Source organism: Eimeria tenella, genomic scaffold (assembly GCF_000499545.2).
Source record: "Eimeria tenella Houghton genomic scaffold, Eth_scaff67, whole genome shotgun sequence".
Lineage (NCBI taxonomy): Eukaryota > Apicomplexa > Conoidasida > Eucoccidiorida > Eimeriidae > Eimeria > Eimeria tenella.
The window spans coordinates 78235-100077 of NW_013545792.1; the positions used below are offsets into that span (position 1 = coordinate 78235).

The 21843-nt window shown below is 57.3% G+C and overlaps 5 protein-coding genes across 5 annotated transcripts; 3 read left to right on the forward strand and 2 right to left on the reverse strand.

The window, feature by feature from the left end:
- Positions 1–505: 505 nt before the first annotated feature.
- ETH_00023300 (uncharacterized protein) lies at positions 506–2234 on the forward strand (the record flags this gene model as incomplete). Its single annotated transcript, XM_013380501.1, has 4 exons — positions 506–614; positions 1008–1300; positions 1441–1569; positions 1917–2234. The coding sequence occupies 4 exons, from the start codon at positions 506–508 to the stop codon at positions 2232–2234; spliced, it is 849 nt and encodes a 282-aa protein (XP_013235955.1).
- Positions 2235–3566: 1332 nt separating this feature from the next.
- Positions 3567–4850, reverse strand: ETH_00023305 (uncharacterized protein; the record flags this gene model as incomplete). Its single annotated transcript, XM_013380502.1, has 1 exon — positions 3567–4850. The coding sequence occupies one exon, from the start codon at positions 4848–4850 to the stop codon at positions 3567–3569; it is 1284 nt and encodes a 427-aa protein (XP_013235956.1).
- Positions 4851–6044: 1194 nt separating this feature from the next.
- ETH_00023310 (uncharacterized protein) lies at positions 6045–6491 on the forward strand (the record flags this gene model as incomplete). Its single annotated transcript, XM_013380503.1, has 1 exon — positions 6045–6491. The coding sequence occupies one exon, from the start codon at positions 6045–6047 to the stop codon at positions 6489–6491; it is 447 nt and encodes a 148-aa protein (XP_013235957.1).
- Positions 6492–7347: 856 nt separating this feature from the next.
- On the forward strand, positions 7348–8760 carry ETH_00023315 (uncharacterized protein; the record flags this gene model as incomplete). The annotated part of the gene is made up of 1 exon (XM_013380504.1): positions 7348–8760. The coding sequence occupies one exon, from the start codon at positions 7348–7350 to the stop codon at positions 8758–8760; it is 1413 nt and encodes a 470-aa protein (XP_013235958.1).
- Positions 8761–9284: 524 nt separating this feature from the next.
- ETH_00023320 (uncharacterized protein) lies at positions 9285–21066 on the reverse strand (the record flags this gene model as incomplete). Its single annotated transcript, XM_013380505.1, has 19 exons — positions 9285–10773; positions 10887–11172; positions 11339–11639; positions 11860–12379; positions 12642–12988; positions 13084–13204; positions 13405–13544; positions 13734–14066; positions 14251–14517; positions 14706–14826; positions 14938–16135; positions 16276–16603; positions 16740–16959; positions 17090–17739; positions 17880–18363; positions 18487–18584; positions 18697–18849; positions 18963–19229; positions 19378–21066. The coding sequence occupies 19 exons, from the start codon at positions 21064–21066 to the stop codon at positions 9285–9287; spliced, it is 9012 nt and encodes a 3003-aa protein (XP_013235959.1).
- Between the last annotated feature and the right edge of the window lie 777 nt (positions 21067–21843).

The window sequence follows — 21843 nt, forward strand, 5'->3', positions numbered from 1 at the left end:
GGGACTACAATTTCAGATGTGAGGCCTGGGGTCCAGCATGTGGGAGCTATGACCGTCGACAGTCTAGCGCCAGGCGCTCAACGGCAGCAACAAAACGGCCCGCAGCTGTAACAAAAGCTGGCAGAAGGAACTGTTGCAGCAACAGGGGGGAGGGTAGGAGCGGGAGCAAACGGGATACTTGCAGCACCAACTGGCAGATGGATAGCAGCAGCACTGGCCCAACAAATGCGGTTCCAACAACAACGCGAGCAGCCAAAACAGCAACACCAACAGGTGCAGGTTCACGAGGGGAGTCACGGGTATCACCGGGGCCACTAATAGCAGCAAGCCACAACAGCAAGAGCAGGGGTAGCAGCAAGAACAGCACTCGCTGCAACAACCCCTGTTCAGGCGTATGAGCCAGACACAGTTTCCGCAGCCCCAGCTGCACAATTAGCGGCATCAGCAGCAGCCGCAGCAGCAGCTAAAGCAGCAAGAACCACGGCGCCGCCAGGGTATTCACGACATGGAGGGGGCATCCCAATGCAGCGGCGTCAGCGCTGAGGCTGTTGAGTTTGACCTCAGAGACGGCGGCTTGTTTGCTTCCTTATTGGCCTTCACAGTGCCTTCAACAGGTAATGCCCGCCACCAGCAGCAGCGGCGAGAGCAGCAGCAGGAGCGGCAGTTGTTGCTGCGGCTCCCGCCTCCAGTCTCGGCTTCTTTAGATCCTCTTTTGCTTCTGTCTCTTTGCAGCTCTTGTTTCTGTGTCGATATTTGCCTCTGCTTTGTCTTTACCTTCCACGCTTTGTCTTCGTCGGTTTCCCCTGCCTCTTGCCTCCGGCGCTTTTGTCTTTCTGTCTCTTGTCGTGTTATTCTGCTTTCTTGTGCACTGCACCTTTTCTGCGTCATGTGCCACTGCGGCTGCTGGCGCTGCAGGTGTTGTTGCTGCAGCTGCTGCGTTTCTGCTGCTGTCTTTATACTCAAAGCTATCAGCCTACTATTGCTGTTCACTGTGTGTCTCAAAGCAGTCCCCGGCGGGGAAGGCGCGGGTGGGGTCCGCAGCAGCAGCAGCAGCAGCAGGAGCGAGGAGGTTGCTGACTGGCAATGCCTGAGAGTTACCTTTGGGCGGGAAGGGCTTCTGCTGCGAGGCGTGTCAAAGGGCCGTGAGGTGTATGGGGAGCTGCTGCTTCCTGTTTCATTCTTTGAGGGCTTCGAATATCAGCGACAACAGCAGCAACAACAGCAGAAGCAAGAAGAGGGAGAGTCGGTTCTTGTTCCCCTTAAGTCTTTCGTCAACGCGTTGTTGCTCTTTGGGGAATCGGCAAGCAATTTACTGCTTCATTGCGTCTGCTGCTGCACCTGCGATTTCGCTGCCGCAATAGGAGCACTGTCACGACAGCTGAAGGGCTATTGGCCTTGGATAGTTCCTGCTAGCGCCGTTTCTGCTTCTGCTGCTTGCAGGCTCACATGCGTTTGCGCTACACCTTTGGTGAAGGCGTTCTGCTGCTACTGCTGCAGCAGCCACAGCAGCAACCGCAGCAGCAGCAAGTGTTCTCGGAGATAGAGATAAAGACATACACCGCACAAAATGTGGGCCGAAAAAAGAGCAGCAAGTAACGCGTCACGCCTTTCCGCAGCAAGCTTCACCTTACTGCTGTTGCTGCTGCTGTTGCTGCCGCTTTTGCTGCTGTAGGCATCATCGGGTTGCCTTTCAATTGGCGAGGCTCTAAGGAGAAGCGCTGGAGACACGCGAGATTTTATCTCGATAAACGTATGCCTTTTTTGTTGCCTGCTGCTGTTTCTGCCGTTGCTAATGCTGCCGTTCTTTTTGCTGCTGCTATGGTGGATCCTGTCATTTGTCTTTCGCCCCTTCCGTTTGAAGTAGAACGCTTTTGCTGCCGCTGGTGTTGCTTTTGCTGCTTTTGCTGCTGCTTCAGCCTCAGCTCTTCCGAGAGGTGCTGCAGGAGCTGCTGTTGGGAGACGATGACACAGCCGCGCGAGTTGTTGTAGAATGGACTCCCCCACGTCCTAAGGTAGCAGCAGGCGCAGCAGCAGCAACTGCAGACACAGCAGCGGGCACGCCAGATGAGTCTGCAGCAGTTACTCGCTCTTGTGCAGCAACAGTGGGGAACAGCAAAGCGCAGCAAATGCCTCTAATGACTCTGGTACGGCAATCTCGAGCACTTTCTGGGTCTAACAACAAAGCAGCAGTAGCTGCTACTGATGTAGCTGTATGTGCTGCTGCCGTTACTTGAAATAAACCAGTATCTCACGCACTTTGCAGTGTCTCTGCAGACGGTCCACGGCCAAATCGCACAGCGCGTCTCCTTTCAGCCAACTCTCACAAGCTTTCCCAGCTACAGAGTCGCTAATGCCCACCGGCAAGCTACACAACTGCTGCTGCTGCTGATACTACTGCTGCTGCCACGTTGACGCGCATGCGGCTGCCGATGCCGCCATAGTTGATGGGGCTAGTGGTGGCGCTGCCTGTCTAGATGCCGCTACAGCTGAAAGCTACTACAGAAGCTGCAACAGCAGTGAAGTGCACCAACCGCAGCACCAACGGGAGCAGCAGCAGCTGCTACCGCTGCCACTGCAGGAGCCGGCGTAGATACTCTGAAGGAAGCTATGCGGTGTGTGCCGTATGATGCAGCCACGAATTCTCTCTGGCCTCTTTGCAATCACTTGTAACTCCTTTAAGTAAGATCTGACTCAGTGCCGTATTCTCTACCAGAACCGGCTACAGCAATGCCGCCGCAGCAGGCGTGCAGGAGTCCGCGTAGTGTGTTCAAAAGCCACTATCCCTTAGGATCGTACAAGGGAAAGTGCAGACCTTCCTGCCGCCAATGCTGCTGCCGCAGCGCTCGCTCTTACTATTTCTGCAGAGACGGCTCAAGGCCTTCGTCTGGAGTTCTCGAGCGAGGGGTTCCTTCTGGCTCAGCTACGCTACAAGTGAGGGCTTTTCAGGGGCTAGAGTGTCGCGCCACTTCCTCCTAAAGTCAAGCGAACTGCGCACAGCCAATCGAGGAGCAAGTGGTTGAAATTTGCTTCCGCGTTGCGCACATATATGATGAAAGCTAATCAAACAGGAAGTAAAACTTGAAGTTTAGTGCTGCAAACATCACTTCTGCTCGCTCGCATCGCTCGCATGCAAATGGGCTTGACGAACTCGCCAAGCTCTCCCCTAGAGGTAAAGCTGACAAAGCGAAGCTTTGGAACTACAAAAGAATAGAGGGGCAAGGATGAAACACAGGCCCTGCTGCGCGAAGATGTCTGCGCAGGTCTGACGAATCTCCACTCTTCCTACGCTACGTGCTGCTGCCCTGCGCTGCGCCGGCTTCACAGGAGTTCCTGTGAAGGCTCAATACATGGAGATGGCAGCTGCGCAGCAGAAACACGTGCTGCTGGTATTGTGGCTGTTGCAGCAGCAGGGACTGCTGCTGCTGCTCCTGGCTCTGCAGCCGCCAATGCTGCCCGTGCTGGTGCTCCGGTTGCTTTGCTGGCTGCGCCAGCTGCAGCGGCAAGTAGCACCTGTTCTGCAGTAGCTTACGCAGCAGTAAGCTGCTGCAGCAGTAGGCCTCCTTTAGCTACGATTCTCTTGGCGAACAAAACTCTTTCTCTCCACTACTTTGCGAGCAAAGCGCTTCCGCCCCTGCCCTGACCTGTTCGGGGGTCTCGGGTTCTGTACCTGCTCGTCGCACTGCTGCTTGAGTGTTCGTTGTTGCCTCGAGTGCTGCTGCTCCCGGTGTAGCTTCTGTTGAAGTCGTCTCTCTGTGGTGAACACTCTCCTCAGAGGAAGCTTCTGAGCTTCTCGCTGTCAGCATGCTGCCGCTGCTGACTCTGCTGCTCAAATTGCTGCTCCTGGGAGTTCTGAATACGCTCCCGGTGCTGCTGAAGCTGCCGTTGCTGTCACGTGCTGTGTTCCGAGGAGAGGCAAGAGACAGCGAAACTGAACGGGGCCGGCTAGAGGGGTGCTGCGCTTCCGGAGGCAACTCTTGACCTTGCTGTTGTTGACCTGCAGTTGTTGCTTTTGCTGCTGTTGCTGCTGCTGCTTCGGTTGCCCCAGCTTCTGGTTCGGCGCCCCGATCAAGTGAGGAGCTTGTGGGTCGATCCTGCCACTGAAGAGCTGGTGGCGGCGCACCTTCTTGGAGTGCATCTCCATCAAGGTTTGAATGTCCTGCCACTTCCGAATGCCGCTCCTTTCTGTGGCTCTCTCGCTCCTGCTCCTGCGGGTGGCTCGGAGTCTGCAGCGCATATGCCTCTCCCTGAGGGAGAGATGACAAGGGTTCAACTTTGCAAAGCCCCACAGAAGCCGCTGCGTTGGACCCCACATCCGGCGGATCTGCAGGGTGGCCAGGGTAGAGTTGACCCAACAAGGGTCTTGAGGGGTGTAGCCGCTGCTGCGGCTGATGCTCTTGCTCGAGCTGCTGCTGCATGCGCATGAGGCTGGCCCATGACTTTTCAAAAGCCTCTTCTGCTGACCGGAGAAGAAGTAAAGAAGTTGAACGGTCCCGCAGCGCTACGTCTCCTGCTGCTGCTCTGCTTGCCTTGGCAGCACCCTCCGAGTCCTTGTGACGAGTGCCGTCGCCAAGAAGCCCCTTTTTAGGCAAAGAAACTCGAAGCTGCTCTTCAGGCACCCCAGGAAGAGCCCCTCTGCCGCTGCAGCACGGATCTGAGCTACTGCTGCTGCTGGTGTCTCCCCGTAGCCTGCCCTTGCCGCTGCTGTTGGAAGGTGCTGTTTGGGGTGTGGGGCTACGGGGGCTCTTCGGGTATGCCCCGCGTCCTGAAGACCCTCTGCCCAGTGGCTGTCTGCTGCTGCTGCTGCTGCTGCTGCTGCCGCTCCCTGCATCAACGCACTCCCCCACGTACATGAGAGATGGCCGGGCACTGCGGGGGATAGGGCAGACGGAAAGAAGACGATAGCTCAGGACGGCTGCAGCAAGAAACAAATGCAACAACAACAGCGGCAAATGCGAAAAAGAGGCAGGCGACGTGGAACCCACGAACGAAACTACAAGAAGTAAGGCGGAAATATTGAAGCCGTCTGCAATATGTAAAACACCTAACTGTTTCCTGCAATGGCGTATGAAGACACGGAGATCTAGTACAAGATGTGTTGGTGCACGACGCAAACAGCAACGCCGCCGAGGGGCAACCAGCTGCAGCAGCAAGGGCAGAAGCTACAACTAAAGCGGCACTATTATGGTGTCATGAAGGCACCGTACCCCGATGCTTCATGACGGCCTCTTGATGGGATGACTGTACGTAGGAAACAAAACAGAAACAGAGCACACCAAAAAGCATTCAGCAGCAGCAGCAGCAGCGAAGGGCCAGGAGCAGCAGCACTCGCCGACTAGTTGTGGGCAGCAACAAAGACACTTGCGAGCAAAACAGCAGCAAATGCAGACGCCACAAGGCACAGCCTTCGTTGCAATAGTAGCGCAGACAAGAAAGGGCAAATGGAGGGCTGCCGCAACACAGAAATGACGGCAGCAACAACAGGGATCCAATTGGCACAGAATCAGAGCTGAGACCGCTAAGACACCGTCAGTACCAATAAAACTGCAGTATTGAGCAGCCACATACTCTTCTTCGACGAGAACCGCAGCAGCCGCAGCAGCAGACTTGCAAACAGAGGGCTAACATCCTGTTGCTGCGCCTTCTGGACTGAAGACACTTGGTTGCGAGACTAGCAAGGCGTTTATACAGCTCACATGCTGCTGTCGGAGCCGTAGTTGCCTTAAGGTCGTGGTCACTACGCGTGCAGCCAGACAGCAGCAGCAGTAGGGTCGTGAGTGCACTCCAGCAACATAGCAATCGGCTTTAGCAACAACAGCATCAACAAGCCCTGAGCTCCAACCGAAGCCGGTCCCTCAAGTGTCAGCAGAAGATTCCTTGAATACCCTTTATATTGTTCTAAGAAGCTGTCAAGGAGCACGATGGCCGCTTTAGGCGCTGCTGTGGATGGTGCTTCTGCTGCTGCTGCTGGAGCTGCTCCTACTGCTTCTTCGACAATTTGCTAATTTATTAGTTAGGATCGGAGAAGGGAAAAAAATGGGCGTCCGATGCACTGCGGTAGAACAGCTGCTGTGCCGGAGCCAACCGATTGTGCCGCACTGGCAGCAAGTTTCGCTGCCGATGCTGTTACTGCAGCAGTAACTGCAGCAGCAAAAAAGCAGCTAACACAACCAAACACAAGAGATAACCACTGGAAAAAATGCTGCCGGAAAATCACCATTTCATCTAGACCAGTTCACATGCACTTGTCTGGACAGCTCGATAGCAGCAGCGGAGGTCCAGTGGCCCTCGGCAGCGCCGACCAGTTCTTCTCCAACGACCAACATGAAAAGGTCACTCCTGCAAAATCAGATCTTGTAGGAAAAGCCTTTGTAAATATGTCTGTGACTTCCTATCACCCTTTCTCCTTTCCGCGCGGCCTCAGCCGACTCGCCCAACAGCACCGGCAACAGCAGCAGCAGCTACAACTGCGGCAGTCGCGAGTGACAGATTGAACACGAATCACACAGACTTCCCCACTCGGTTAGTAAAACAAGTGCCATCCCAAGGAGCAGCAGCAGAGGCTGCAGCGACGGCAGCAGCAGCAGCAGGCCGGCAGCAGGGTGTCTCCTCGAATGGTGAGCTGGCCGCTAGAGTATCCCCCTGCAGCAGCTGCAGCGGCAACTGCTGCTGGAGCTGCATTGTTGTTGCTACTCTCCACTAGGCGGTTTCCTTCGTTGCGACAGGAGCAGCAGCAGCAGCAGCAGGACGACCGCAACACCGCGTTGCTGCCACTTCTGTGATCTCACAAGGGCTATTCCCTAGCTGAAGCCCCTAAGCCCTCAACTACCGCTTCCAAGTTCCGAGCCATCAGCTCCGAGCTGCACCCACTGCGCTTTGGCCCTTCTCCTTTCTCTAACACTCCCACACGCACAGCAACGGCAGATACAGCGGCGAGAGCGCGAGCTGCAACAGCAACGACGACGCGAGAAGTGGCAGCAGCAGCAGCAGCAGCAGCAGCAGAAGCAGCAGCTGCAGCAGCAGCAGCGTTAGTGACTGCCGTACAAGAGTGACAGATTCAAGGAACACCACAGCTACAACCCTAGTCCCTTCAAGGAGTAGGAGTCGGCTGCAGCAACAACAAAAGCTGGATTAGCAGCAAAGCAGCAGCTGCGTCAGTAGAAGCAGACATGCATTGCGGAAGGTTTTTGCTTATATCCGCCGCCTGCGCACTTCCTCCAGTCAGTGTTTCCTTACCCGGAACAGCAAAACACACGCGGTGAGAAGCTGCTGCAGCAGAAACGGCAGGGACAGCACCAGCAACAGCACCAACAGGAACGGCAGCAGCAGCCGCAACAATTTTCAACGAGAATGCACCGCAGCAGCATCGCCTCCTCAGTTGAGAGGGCTCGCTCGGTTTCTCCTCTGCCGTCAGTCGGGAGCCGCGTCACCTCATCTCCAGCAGCCCCCACCAGCAGCAGCAGCAGCGCCTGCAGCCACATTTGCAGAAGCATAGATTGGCTGGTGACGGAATGTCTTTGCCCTCCCTTTGATTTGTCCTTTAAGCAGCGGCTGCGGCAGCAGCAGCGCTTCTTGCTGCTATTCTTCGTCCTCAGCGCCGTGGCCGGTGCCTACCCTTTCTTTTTCCTTTCATATGTGGAGGCCCAGTACCCGCACATCAGGCCTGTCCATCCCCCAGACACAGCAGCACCAGCAGCACCAGCAAAAGAGGCTGCAGCTGCAGCGACTACCGCAGCACCATCTACATGGAGCAGTGGCCAGTTCCTCGACAATCACAAGGAGAAAAGCTCTGCGCCGGATCCAGCTCCAACAGACGCTGCAAAAGCGGCCGGAGGTGCTGCAGCGGCAAGCCGAAGACTTCAATCCTCAGAAGGTCCAGCTACCTCAGAGGATAGAGTTGCAGAAAAGCGTCCACAATCGCCAAAAGTGCCCTCAGCAGCAGCAGAAGATGCAAAAGAACCAGCCGCAGAAGAAGCCACAGCAGTAAACGCCTCCTCTATGTCTCTTATTAGTTTTGTTGCTTCCAAGACCGAGCATCTGTATAGCCTGGATCGAGGGCTGCTCTACTGCCTGCTGTTCTGGGGTTTGCTGCTGCTGCTGCCGTTTCAGGCGCTGCTGCTGCTGGTGGCGGTGGCTGTCTCAGCCCCGCCCACGGCGGACCCGTCAAGTGCGCCGGGCGGACCCAGCTTCTCCAGGCACAGCACGGGACCGGATTGCGTCAGTCGTATAGTTGCAGCGAATTCACGGTGGCTCTCTTGGAACTGCTGCTGCTGCTCGCCTGTGTTTGGGACCCTTGCAGCTTTAAATGTCATGTCGTTTTTTGAAGCCGGGCCGCAGCAGAAGCCGCAGCTGGCCATTCTCGCTTGGTCGCAGCTAGTTATCAGTTTGCTGGTCCATCTGCCCGTCGGGGTGCATGCAAGCAACATGCTGCGCCTCTATGAAAGTGCCGTGTCGCTGCAGCTGCTGCAGCACGCTCTAGAGACAGACCGGCATGCAGCAGCGCCCGCGCTCCAGTCTAAGCTCCCTTCGCAGCGGCAGATAGAGCAGCAGCAGAAGCAGCAGCGGGAGGTGCAGGCGGACGAGATTTCTGCAGGCGGGTCCACAGAAAAGCTATACTATAGCAGCAACAGCAGCCGCTTGTTGCGGTCATTCGTGGAAAGAGGCCTCAAGGCCACTGCCGAAGAAACAGAGACAGAGGCAGAAGCAGAGCCGCTGCTTTCTAAGTCCCCTCCTCTTGAAGAAAGAGGCTCCAGTGCCGTCTGATGAAGCGGCTGGTCGGCCAGCTAGCCAATTAGCAACTTTTTTTAGCTGCACGGCTACGTACTTAGCTACTGAATAGCTAGCAAGCTATAGAGCTGGTTAACCGGGCCAGCGAGGCAGACAACGGATCTCTGCAGCCATTAACATTGCTTTAGATTTTCTGCCTGGATTTGAATATAGCAAGCCCGCCGATTGCCCCTGTTGTACTGAGCTGGCTGTTCAGCCGCTTGTTGATCTGGGGGCTCTGTCGCGGCTTTGAGCTGGTGGCTAACACGCCTGCAGCCGCTGTGCCTCAGCTCGCAGCAGGCGCTTGCCGCAACAAATATTTAAAGTTTTTTGATTAGCGCCACTTTACTCTCTACTAGCAGCAGCTACAGGAGTGGTTGGCTTAGTGGTAACAGCAGGAAGGCCACTGGGCAATTGTAGAAGCCAGCAAGACAAGCCGCCAACGTTACCACCCGCAGCAGCAGAAACTGCCATAGGCTTCAGTGCTAATTATTAAAAAAAAACAATCTAAGAAGCGGCCACTAGGGGCTGGTTTTTTGTTGCGGCGAACTCGCTGCTGCTACTGCTCTCACTTCTCGCCGCAGTTGCAGCAGCAATTGCTGCTGCTGCAAATCTCCCTCCCACGCTCTACGGAGGAAATGCTCACTGTCCGCATGCGAAGCTGTATCGTCAGGGCTTTCTTTCGGCTGTGGCTGACTCTGCCACTGTTTCTGTCGTCGCCGCTGCAGCTGCTGCTGCACCAGAGCATGGAAAGACTTACGCTGTGGCAGCAGCTCGTTGGGGGTGACAGAATAGGGAGACGGAGGCAGTACTGCAGTGCGAACAAAGTCATCTCCGCTTTCGTCGCTGCTGCTATCGCTGTTCCTGCGTTTGCTGCTTCTACTGCTTTCCCTGCTGCTGCTGCTGCTAATGATGCCGCGCCGCCTCACTGTTTGGCTGCTGGTGTCACTGAGCGCCCGGCTTCTTTCCCGGAGCTGGCCGCTGGGGCTGCTGCTTTTGTTGTAGCTTTGTCGCCCTGCGCTGGTCGTGCTCAGAGAGCGGCGCTTAGATACCCTCAGCAGCTGCTGCTGTTTGCCGCTGCTACTTGCGGCGTCATCCAGCAAAGACCCGCTGCCAGGGCTGCTTCGCCAGCGGCTGCTATCAGTCCCTCTAACGCTGCTGCTGCTGCTGCTATCAAATATTTCTGGGTGCATCTGTCTGAAAGGAAGATGGCTACTGCGCCGGCGAGGGGGCGAAACTGCATTGCTGCTGCCGGTGCTGCTGCTGCTGCTATTTGAACGTGGGCCGGAGTGGTGCTGCGGTGGCTCCTCATCCAGCGAAGCCGCAACCGCAGCAGCACCCGCGTACATCGCTGCTGCCTCCTGCATGGGCTCTTCCTCTTCCTTCAAGTCCTCAAGATGAAGCGAACCCGTTGGCAGGGCAGGACTCTGAAGCCACATCTGCTGCTGCTGCTGCTGCGATTGCTGCTGTCGCTGCTGGTCACCGCCAGCTGCCTCTGCTTTGATAAGGCGTGGCTGTGTCTGCTGCTCCTGCTGCAGCTGCTGCCGCCACCGCTGCTGCAGTAGCACATCTTGCTCAGAAGTTTGCGAGTGGGAAAGAAAAGCCTGGCGGGAGAAGGAGAGACTCAAAGCCTCATCCTGCAGCTGCTGTTGCTGCGCCTGCTCTTGCTGCCGCGGAACTGCGGTCGACAGCTCTGGCAACGCATCATCAGATGCGTCTGCTGCTGCTGCTGTCGCTGCTGCTGCGGGTCTCCCCTCGTCCCTCCATCTGAGCCGCTGCGAAGGGCCTGGCATGGACAGGGCTTCTTTGCTACCACTGCTGCTGCTGCCGCGGCTGCTGCTGATGCTTCTGCGGCTGCTGCTGTTGCTCCTGCGGCTACTGCTGCTGCTGCTGCTCAGGGAAGCTGCCCGCCTCCTGAGGGCCTGGGAGCGGTGCGGCAGTCCCAGCAGGTGTTGCTGTTGTTGCTGTTGTTGCTGGTGATGGAACGCTCCGATGCGCTGCAGCACAGCCCTGAGGACCAAAGCGCCACAGAGTAGAGTTATGTGTTGCAGCGACTGCAGCAACAGCAGGTCCGCTACCTCAAGGAGAGGCAGGAGCAGGCAATGAACCAACACACGACTTACTGTCTAGCGGAAGCCCTGTGTTTTGCTGCAACCTTCCAATACGTTAGAAACTTCCTCATTTGTTGCTGGTATCGCAGCAGCAGCTGCCGCTGCAGCCGCTGCTGTGCGGCTTGACGCCGCTGCTGACGCTGCAAGGCTAGGCCCTGCCATTCCCGCATCACACGCTCCACTAAGACACCAGCAGCTAGCTGTTGCTTCTGCTGCAGCCGCTGCTGCAGCTCAGCTGCTGCTGTCCGAAGCCTGCGACTTTGCTCAGCGTAGCCTTTCCAAAAGGACACCACACGACCTGCACAAGCATCCAGGCACTGCAGCAAATGAAATGTCTTGCAGGAGCAGCTACAGCAGTGACCAGGCCACTGCAGCAGACAAGAATCGCTGTCTAATTATGACAATGACTGACCAAAGCACAGACGCAGAAAGTGCCGTTGGAGCTGTTGCAGCACTAGTCTCACTTAGTTGTCGGATTTGTTGCAGCATAAAGAAGTGCTGCAGCAGCGCGCTAGCTGCCTTTGCATAACGGGACAAAGAGAACCAGTGACTCCAAAAAGTGCGCAGCAGCAGACGACGGTGTCTTTGTTCCACTGCTGCAGCAGCAACGCCTAACTGCTGGCCCTTTGCCGCAGCTGAGACCATGTGCTGGAAAAACATCCGCAGGGCGCGTTGCTGCTGCCGTTGCTGGACCTGCTGAGCGCAAGCGTGCAATCTTTTCTCCTTTTGCGTGTAAAAACGCCAGTGCTGCAGCACTGCTTTTTGCTACAGCACAGCAGAAGGACTCCCAGCAGCAGCAGGCGAATCAGCACAAGCAGCGGTGGCTTACGCTGCAGTGCGGCACCTCATGCCACGTAGTAATATGACGAAACTCCTAGAGTGCATTCGCATCATCCGGAGCACCCGTGGCAGCAAGGTCAGTAGCAGCAACAAAAGCATCTGCAGTAGCAGCGCATTTCCAGCAACAGCAACAGGTGCGCAGTACCTGACGTTCCTGGAGCAGCCCCAGGAAATTCTCCGCCCTGACAATACACCATGCCTTCCACTCCTCCTCCTGCTGTTTTTCATGCAGCAGCAAGAGTACACGGCGCATTTTCCACTGTCGCTGCAGCAGCAGTGCCTGTTGCTGCAGCTGCTGCTCGTCTCTTACTTCGTCCAGCACCCTGCGCCACTCAGCAAACAAGTGCCGCTGCTGCAACAGCTGCAGCACAGCAGTAGCAGTTCGCCATCGCCGTTGCTGCTGTACTGCCTGGCACCAGCTTCGCAGACATCCCAACAGCAGCAGCTGAGGCCCTGTCTCTTCTCGCAGTTGCTGCAGCAGTGCTGCTGCTTCTGCAGCGCGCCGTCGCGCTCTAGCAAGATGCTGCCATGCATGAAACGACCTTTTAAGACACTCAAGCTGCTGCCTTCCTTCACATGCTGCAGTGAATTGCTGCAGCTGTTCCTGTTGCAGTGCATGTCGATGCATGAGCTGCAGCACCATGCTGCACCGAGACTCGACCGTCCTGCAAGCAACAGCAGCAGCAGCAGCACTACACACGCCACGAGCCTTCAGAGCTACGTAATAGTACATAAGAGATCTGTACAGCAGCAGCAACAGCAGTAACAGCAGCAACAGCAGCAACAGCAGCACCAGCGAACACGTTTGGTCTTGTGTTCTGTGCCTTCGTATTTCACCTTATGCATGCCAACTCTGCCACGTTCTGTTTTAGTCTAATTATGTCTGCCCATTTGTCTATGACTCTTTTTCATTCCTTCAATACTTACTGCTTCACGCGCTGCAAGCTCTTCTGCAGCTGCTGCCCTGCTGCTGCGCGCAGCAGCTGCTGTAGCTTCTTGCTGAGCGCAGCTCTCTGCTGCAGACATTGCAGTGCCTCCCGCTGCTGCTGTTGCTGCAGTCGGCGAACGCATGCAACGATTAACAAGACGCTCCGTGACAGAGCCGCAGCAAAGCGTAGCGCAGCAAAGGCTCGCTGCTGCAGCTGTTGACGATAGAAGCAGCAGGACTTCAGCAGCTGGTGCCATGCACGCAGTAGCAACAACTTCTGCTGCTGCTGTCGACGCAGCTGCAGCAACCGCATTTGCAGCTGCCTTTGCGCGTTCAACCGCAGAGCCTGAGGCAGCGAAAACAGACAGCAAACTTGGCCTTTGGTGAAGCTGATGCTGTCACGGGCCAGCAAAATTCAGTGGCGCAACAGCGGGAGCGTACTTGAATTACTGCAGCAGCAACCTGTTGCTGTCGCTGCAGCAGCGCCCGCCAAGCTAGCTGCTCCAAAAGAGCGTGCCGCTGCTGGAGCCAACGCCATTGTGAAAATGCATGCAACAGCAGCCTGATATTGCAGCTCAGCAGCACAGCGCACCGCACCGGCGACAGCGATGACAGCAAGTGCAGCAGTGACACAGAGTCAGTGGCGATAGCACACACGGGTTGAAACGGAATTTGCAGTCGTTTCAGCAACAAGAGCAAGTGCAGCAGCAGCCAGCGGCAAGTGAAGAAGCTCTAAAGTCAGCAGCAGCAACAATAGCAGACCTGTGAGAGCATTTTTCGTCCACTGCAGCAGCAGCTCGCTGCATCTTTGCTGCGTTCTTCCAAGCCGAGAACAAGAACAGCAAATGGCGGAGCCTGCATGCGTTGAGGCAGCGCACCTCCAACGCCCGGCGAGCAGCTATCTGCAGAAGATAACCAGCAGCGCCCCCAGCACAAGCAGCAGCAACAACAGTGGCAAAGGGACAGAAAGCTGCAAAGATAAGCTCTATAGACGGCAGCAGTAGCTGATGCATGCTTGTTTGCTGTGTACCCTGACTCCTCTGTGAGACCATTGCGCAGCAGCAATGATTTTTGAGAGAAGCAAGACAGACCTCCCTCAGGGCCTGGAAAGTCCTGCGAGCTGCTGCAGCAGCACGCCTTTGAAGCAGGCGCTGCAGCCTGTAAGCCAAGAGCCAGAGTTTGAATACACGACCAGCAAGGGCCTTGCCGTAGGTTCCCTGCAGCAGCTGCCGTTGTTGCAGCAGGAGTAGCTGCTGCTGCCTCTGCTGCTGCCTTGTTGTTGCCAGATCCTTCCAGGCAGAGAAGACACGGTTGAGCCGCAGCAGCACAGCAGCTGCAGCACCGACTGTTCTCAATGCGGCGGCACGGCGCCGCTGCAGCAGCAGCAAGCGCCATCGCTCGAATACCTCGTGCTGTGTGCGGATCTGCAGCAACATGCCAAAATAAGGGCGCAGAGCTGCTTTTGCTGCGTACGCCTCTGCTGCTGCAGAAAGTGCTGCTATAATTACTGCTGCAGCCCCCCACGCTACTGGAGCTAGCCACAAAAAGTACCGCGAGAAAGCCGGCCACCGTGCTGTCTGCTGCTAGCTCTGCTGATAATGTCCTTACGGCTTGTTGAATGGTGGCGCAAGCTTGGCACCACTCGAGACGCCGCCGTCGGTTGACTGCCACCAGCAGCGCAGCAAAGGCCCGCTGCAGCACCTGCTCCTTCAGCCTGCTGGAAAAAGCATTTAGCCGGAGCTGCTGCCAGCCGTGCCGCAGCAGCGGCAAACGCTGCGGCAGAAGTGCAGCAGCCACAACACGACGCGCGCGAGCACAAAAACGCCACTCAAGCAACAGGTGCTGCAGCAGTCGCCGCTGTTGGCGACGCTGCACCTGCAGCACAGTCACTGAATAACCCAAGAAACAAGAATAAAAAAGTACACTCAGAAGTCCCACACATCGACACAAGTTAGAGGCGCACACAGCAGCAGTAGCCGACGGAGCAGCAAAGCAGTAGCAGCCGCAGGCGGAGCAGCAAAGCATCAGCAGCCGCAGACGAGACAGCAAACCAGCAGCGGCACCTCCTTCTCAAGCCGCTGCAGGCGTGTTGCAAAAGTCCACGAGCGCAGCGTTTCAGAATTGACACGAGCTACCGACAGAGCAGCAGTAGCTGCTGCTGCCCGTTTCAAGCGGCGCTGCTTCCTGCAACAGCAGCAACACCAACAGCAGTAGCAAGGCTAAGTTGCCGTCTGCTGCAGCACTAACTAAGCTAAAGCTCGTGCCAAGCTAATGGAGATAGGCGTGGGAGCGTACGTGGTCCATTCCCTCCAAGCAGTCAGAGTCACTGTGCAAAGTGAACGCTGCTGCTGCTTCTGCACAATTGCAACAGCAGCAGCACAACGCTGCACGCGCGGGTGGGCCAAAATATGCCAGCTAGTGAATAACCGCCGCAGCAGCAACAGCGATAGCTGCTGCGCCGCAGCAGCAGCAGCGCCTACGTGCTTCTGCCATAGACTGCGCCAAGCGAGCCACGTGTCCCGCTGCACCAGCTGCTTTTGCTTCTGCACAAGCAGCAGCATCTGTTGTTGTTGCTGCTGCCGCCGTAGCAAGTCCGCTGTTTTATACTGACGCCACAAACAGAAGCAGCGCCGAACCACCCGGACAGAGTGCCAAGCTGCTGCCAGAAGCCCCTGAGGCAGTGAAAGTTTCCACTGAGTGCTGCCGCTACTGTAGACGACACACTGCTGCTGCTCAGAAGCGCTGCTCAAGTCAGGGTCACTTTGCTGCATCAGCACCGAATGACTGAGCAACAGCAGCTGCTGCTGCTGCGGCAGGCAACACCTCTCCTTTTGGAAGGCGTCGATGCATGCGTCTACAGCTTTTGTATTTGCTGTTGCTGTTGCCGTGGCGGAGATCTCCCGCAGCAGCAGCAGCACCGCACAGCTGCTTCGGCGAGAAGCCAACAGGTCTTCTGGATCAGCAACAGTTGAGTCTTGCGAGGCCCACAAACCCTCTGCTGCTGCTTCTTTGTCTTCTGCTGCTGAAAATGCTCGCGCGTTTTTCTTGTCAGATCTACGAGCAGCAGGGAGCTGCAGAGGAGGCGGAGAGCACCGGGCTTGCTCCTGCTGCTGCTGCTGCTGTAGAGAAATCGCAGACTCAGGCGCTGCCGTTGACGGGGTTGGCTGCCGCAGCTTCTGCTGTTCTTGCTCTTCCTGCTGCGGGTCTGGTCCGGACAAAGACAGTTCGCCAGCAAGAGACTGCAGCAGAGCACGGGAAACTAGTGGAAGGGGCAGGTGAGCATGCGTGGCACCTGCGTTCGCTGTTTCTGTTGCAGCTCTCGCCGCAGCAGGGAGCAGCGGCAGCTGCAGCGGCAGCAACAGCAGGGCATGCAACAGCCGCAGCCGCAGCACCTGCTGCCGCCGCGCCCTATCCTTCAAGCAAGAAAAAACTAGCCTAAGAGTCCGCAGCGACGACTGCTGACGGACAGCCTCTGCAGCAACAGCAGTAACACCTGAACAAATCGTGAACTGAGGAGCAGCAAGGATAGCGCTGTTTATCAGTCTGGTTTAGAGCCAAGAAGCGCAACGGCAGCATGAGCGGCAGGCACAGCAGCAGCAACAGCAGCACTATAGGGACAAAGCCGTTCCTCACCAGCAGCTAAACGGCGCCGCCGAGCCGCGGCAGCAGCTTTCTGCCACTGCAGCAGCAGCGTCAAAAGCAGTTTCTTCCTGCCTCTATCCTGGAACGTTGCAGCCGCTTCCTGTTGCTGCACTGGCCGCAGCAGCCGCTGAAGCCAAGCAACTAGCACCTTTTGCTGCAGTCTCAAGCTATGCAAGAGCTGCAGCTCCTGCTCCTTCTGGCGTAGCTCCTGCTTCCTCTGCTGCAGCTGCCGTCTCACTTGGAGCTGCTCTCTCCACGCAGCAAACACCTGGAAAAGCAATGCTTTTTCACGCCGTCTCACCGCAGCATCAGCTTGTAGCTGTATAGGGGCGCATGACACGCAGAAACACGCCCAGCATGCTGCTGTTGGGCCCTCTGAGCCTGTGCCCCCTTTGCTCCTACTGCTGCTACTACTGCTGCTGCTGCTGCTGCGGCGAACACAGTCACAAACTCACTGTTTGCTGCTGGCATTTCTCCCAGTGTAGCGCCAGCTGCTGCCACCCAAACCGCAACCTCGCCATACGCGATGCTCGCGAGAGCAGCAGCAGCAGCAGCAGCAACACCGAGGCATGCTTTGCATGTAACCGAAGTGCAACAACACCAGCACGCTGCTGCAGCCGCTTCTCCACTGCAGCAAGAAAGCGGCCAGCCGCAGAGAAGCGGGCGCACATCCGCCTGGAGCACAACATTGCATCAGCAGCGCAGCAGCAGAGCGTGAATGTCCCATGTAAATTACAGTGTGCCGCAGCCCGTGCCGCAGCAGCAGCCACCGGCAACGGCCATCCACTGCAGCAGCAACACCTACCAGGCTGCAAAACACCTGCGTAGACCTTCCTGCGTTTTTTGCTGATGCAGCTGCAGGACCTTTGCTGCTGCTTGCTGCAACAGCTGCTGGTGTTGTGCAGCAGAGCGCCATAGCAGCCAGTACCGCCGCAGCAGCAGCCTGTCGCTCTTCTCAACTAGCGGCTGAGCACGCTGCTGCAGTGCTGCCTCTGCGGCAGCATGCGCACGCAGCTGCTGCAATGCAAGCCGCGCTCTGTAGCGAGCAGCAAAGGCCGAAAGCCGCAGCAGTTGCTGCTGAAGATGCAAGGCTTGGTGCCATTGGCTCCACGTCTTGCGCAGCAGCTGTTGCTGCTGTCGGCGCTGCAGTGCCTCCACAGCTTGTTGCTCGAGCGGGCTTCGCGCTGCTGCTGCTCGCATGCGGCTAAATGCGCTTTGCAGCCTTTCGCGGTGCTGGCGATCCAGCAGCACCAGGCCGTGCTGTATCCGACCGCTCCTTTGCTGCTGGCGTTGCCAGTGCTGCTTCCAGCCTATGAAAGCTGCAGCAAGTCTTCTCTTTTCTGTGTTCTGCTGCAGTTGCAAGCCGCAGCGAGTTGTTTCTGCACGCAGCCGCCAGGCGAGGAGAATCCGCCGCAGCCACCCGTGTAGTACAGCACCCCTTGCACGCAAGATTCGCTGCAGGCAGAAACAGCAGCAGCAGCATCATCAGCAGGAGTGCCAAAATCAGTAGCAATGCCTGCACAAGCGAAAGGAGAGGCGAGCACTTTAGTACTGAGCAAGCATGCCTAATAAAAATTACAAAGGCCGCAGCTCACCAGCCTAACAGAAATAAGGAGAGATCGCCATGCATGAAAAGACTGCTGTACAATGTGCTGCTGCTGCTGCTGCTGCAGCGCTTGTTCACGTTTCTGTAGTTTCCCGGCCTGCTTCCACGACAGCCACGCACTGCGTAGCAAAAGCCGCCCCAAGCATGCGGCAAGCGTCTGCGCCGCTGCTGATGCTTCCTTGCGCTGCTCCTGTCGCTGCCTCCAGAGGCTGAAGTAGTGCTGCTGCAGCAGCTGCTGACGCCGTTGCTGCAGGGCGGCTTGCTGTTCCCGCAGGTATTTCTGGCGTTTCTCCACTGCTCTCCACAGTGCGAAGAGAGATCTCAGTTGTTGCTGCGCCCGACGCTGCTGCAGCAGTAAACCCATCTGCTGCAGCGCAGTAGCAGAAGCGGCCAATACCCACCACAAGCGCAGCACATGCCGCCGCTGCACTTGCTGGCAGACCAGTCTGGCCTCTCGCAGCTTCTTTGCCTCTCTGCACGCAAGAAGCAGCAGCAGCTGTCGCAGGTGCAGATCAACTGCAGGCAGCGCAGGATAAGAAGATTCAGCAAGCAGTTAAAGGCAGCAGCAGTCGCTGCTGGAGCAGCAGCAAACTCACCCTACATTCTCTCTGAGGGACCAGAAAGAACGGCGCAGCAAATGCTTCTGTTGCAGCAAGGAAGCTGCTTCGTTGCAAGCAGCAGCGTGGCGACGCGCCTGAGGCAGAACTGCAGCAACTACAAGTGTTTCACAACAGCAGCGGCCAGCTAGCTAGCTAGCTCTCTAGTCAGCCAGTAATTGTTGCCGCAGGTAAGGAGCCGAGATGTACCTGGTATGCCCTCTGAAGCTGAGTGAAAAGGCACCTAAGCCGCGTCAGTCGCAGTGCAGAAGCCGCAGCTGCCTGCTGCTGCTTCTCCTCGGCTGCTGCTGCCGTGAAGAGGCGAAGAGCAGAGAATGCCCGGCGCTGCAAAGATGTCGTGCGCTGCAGCGGCAACACCAGCAGCAACGCGACGGAGGCTGCAGCACTCGAAGGCAGGTATGAACAGCAGCAAACGTGAGGCAACAGCACCAGCAGAGCTGGCAGCATCTGCTCACCTGCTGCAGCAAAGCATGGCACCGTTGCCTAAACGAGGCGTAGCGGAGGCAGCGCTGCCTCCATTCCGTCCAAGCACACTGCAGCAGAGTCCTGTTGCTGATGGCTGCCGCAGCAAAATGCAGCTTCTGCAGCATCTGCTGCCTAGCCGTGACTGCAACTAGCGCCTCGAAAGCAACGCGCAACAAGCGCTGCTGCTGCTGCTGCCGAAAAGCAGCAGCGGCAGCAGTCCACTCCTTCCATGTACGAAAACTGTTGCGCAGCAGCTCCTGCAGCACCAGCAGCAGCAGCCCACCAGCGGCATGACCCATGGCAACACAGCGGATTTCAGCTGCAACGAACTCTCGGCGGCTGCTCTAGAGCTGCAGCAGCAGCAGCCACACCAAAAGAAGCATAACAACAGCAGCTCCGACCTACCCTTTTCAAGATCCTCGCCACAGTAGGTGCGTGTTGCAGCAACCTCGTAGGGTGTGTAGGCAGCTCTAAGGGCACAAGAGATAAGACATGTAAGGCAGGTGCAGGGAGATGGGGCAAGCCCCTGCGACTGGTGGCCTCCAGCACAGCCCGAGCTAAGGTCCACTGCTGCTGCTGCGGTTGCTGCTGCTGCTGCTGCAGCGCATGCAGCACAACAAAGCGCACAATGGCCAGCGTTGCTGCTGCGCTGCGATATGGAGCTACAGACGCTGCCTCCTGGCAGTTTGCGGCTGCGGCAGACCGCCACTCCCGCAACACCACATGCATGCGCAGCAGAGAAACTCGATTTGCTGCTGCTGCTGCCGCAGCGCGAAGCCGTTGCTGCATCCAGCAGTGTTGCCGAAGCAGCAGCAGCACCTTGCTTTGGAGGCCGCGTTGCTGCAGGGCAGCTGACAACCGTAGGCGGAGTGTGTTACTGTCACATTGCTGCTGCTGCTTCTGCTTCCACATCTGCCAGACCTTCTGCAGCAGCATTTGCTGCTGTTGCTGACGCAAAGAAGCAGCAATAGAAGCAAGCTGCCGGGCTCGCCGCCGCTGAGGCAGAAAGGCGTAGCGCCAAGCGTGGAGTGCTTCGCTCTTAAGTCTGCTGCTACCGCTGCTGGTGCGCCAGTGCTGCTGCAGCAACAGCTGCTGCCCCAAGTGATGCAGCGCTCCTCTCAGTGCATGTAGTCGTGCAAATCGGCATATGACAGCGAGTGCAGACTGCTGCTGGCGCCGCTGCTGCTGCTGTCGCCGCTGCTCTGCTGCCGCTTTCGCAGCAGCAGCCCAGCACTGATAAACGCTCTGTTGCAGCAGGAAGTTGCTGGTGCGGCAGACCTTTTCCGCTGCAGCAGCATCAGTGGCCGCTGCGATTGCTGTTCTTGAGTGCCATTGCTGCAGCAGCTGCTTCCCGTGACGTTGCAGCAATGCTCCGTGAAGCTTCTCAAGCCGACACACTCCCTGCTGGATACGCTGCTGTTGCTGCTGCTGCCCTGGAGGGTGATATGCAACGATCTCTAGCGTGAGCTGCGGAACACCTGTTGCCCCTTGCTGCTGCAATTCTGGCTGCTGCTGTTGGTGACGGCTCAAGTGCGGCGGCTGCTGCAGCAACTGTTGCTGTTGCAGTTGCTGCTGCGATAAGGGCCAGTGCTCTGACAAAAGATGGTGAAGGTGCGCCCCCCGAGATGATGAAGGGTCTATGCCGTGCTGCTGCAGCAGCGAATCCATTTGAGATGCGGGAAGAGAGAGTGGCAAAGCTGATTGCACCTGTTGCTGGTGCTGCTGCTGTTGCTGCTGCCGCTGGATGTGCAGCACGCGGGCTACTGCAGCAGCGATCAGTTGGGTGTCTGTTGTTGCTGCGGGATCCACATGAGCTGGGGCAGCACTTATCGCAGCCACACGACTCCCTTGCCTTTGCTGCTGCTGCCTGGGCTGCCGCTGACTCGCTGCGTCCGATCGACTGCAGCATCCTCTGGAACTGCTCTCTACAGTTTTATTTACTCGGCCACGCGTCTGTTGAGTCTGCAGCGTCGGCTGTGAATGGACGCAGCAGCTGCTGCTGCTGCATCTGCTGCAGGAGACAGCAGCAGCAGCAAGAAGTGGCTGAGCGCCAGGCAACAGGGCCCCTGCCGCTGTGGGAGTCGGGCGCGGCATGGCTTTGGATGCGGTTCATGGTCCTCACAAGATTCTAGTGCTGCCGCTCTGAGTACTTCTGCTACTGCGGCTCCGTGTCTCGCTGTGTCTGCCGCCTTTGCCGCCGTGTAAGCGCATGCAGAGAACTAGTTGCAGCAGTCAAGAACAGCACGGCTTCGGCTGCAGCGGCAAATGGCTGTCTGAGGCTGTCGCAGCACCTCTCTAGAGGCAGCGGCTGATGCTGCTGCAATTGTTGCTGCTGCCGCTGCGGCTGCGTGAAGTCCAGCTGCAACGATGAAGCCGCTAGTTAATAACAACTAATTTAGTTTCGTCCCATCAGGCACTGCTGCGGGCACCGCCGACCACCAACACCACAGTCCCAACCACCCTGTGCATGCTCGCCAATGGCAGCAGCGCTGCTACTGGAACGGCAGCAGCAGCTGACGCCGCTGCTCCCGCCCGCGCCCGTGCTGCTCATTGTCTGCTGTATAGAGGGTTTCTTACAACCTTCTTTCCTAGATTTTGAGCCAACAAGCACATTTCGCGAGTTTACTGAAGCTGGAGGCGCTGCTGCTGGCGCTCCTCCTTCTGCTGCCGCTGGTGCCGCTGGACTGCCTACCGGGGGGCCACCAGTCCGCTGGTTGGTCGGGCATAGCGGCCTTTTTATTCTCGCTACAGCTGCAGCTGTTGTGCTTCTATTGCAGCAGATGCTCGTCAGCTGCTTCTGCAGCATCACACCTCATGGCTTTTCCCAGGGGCCGCGGCTGCTGAGCGATTGCTTGCTGCTGCTGGGGATCC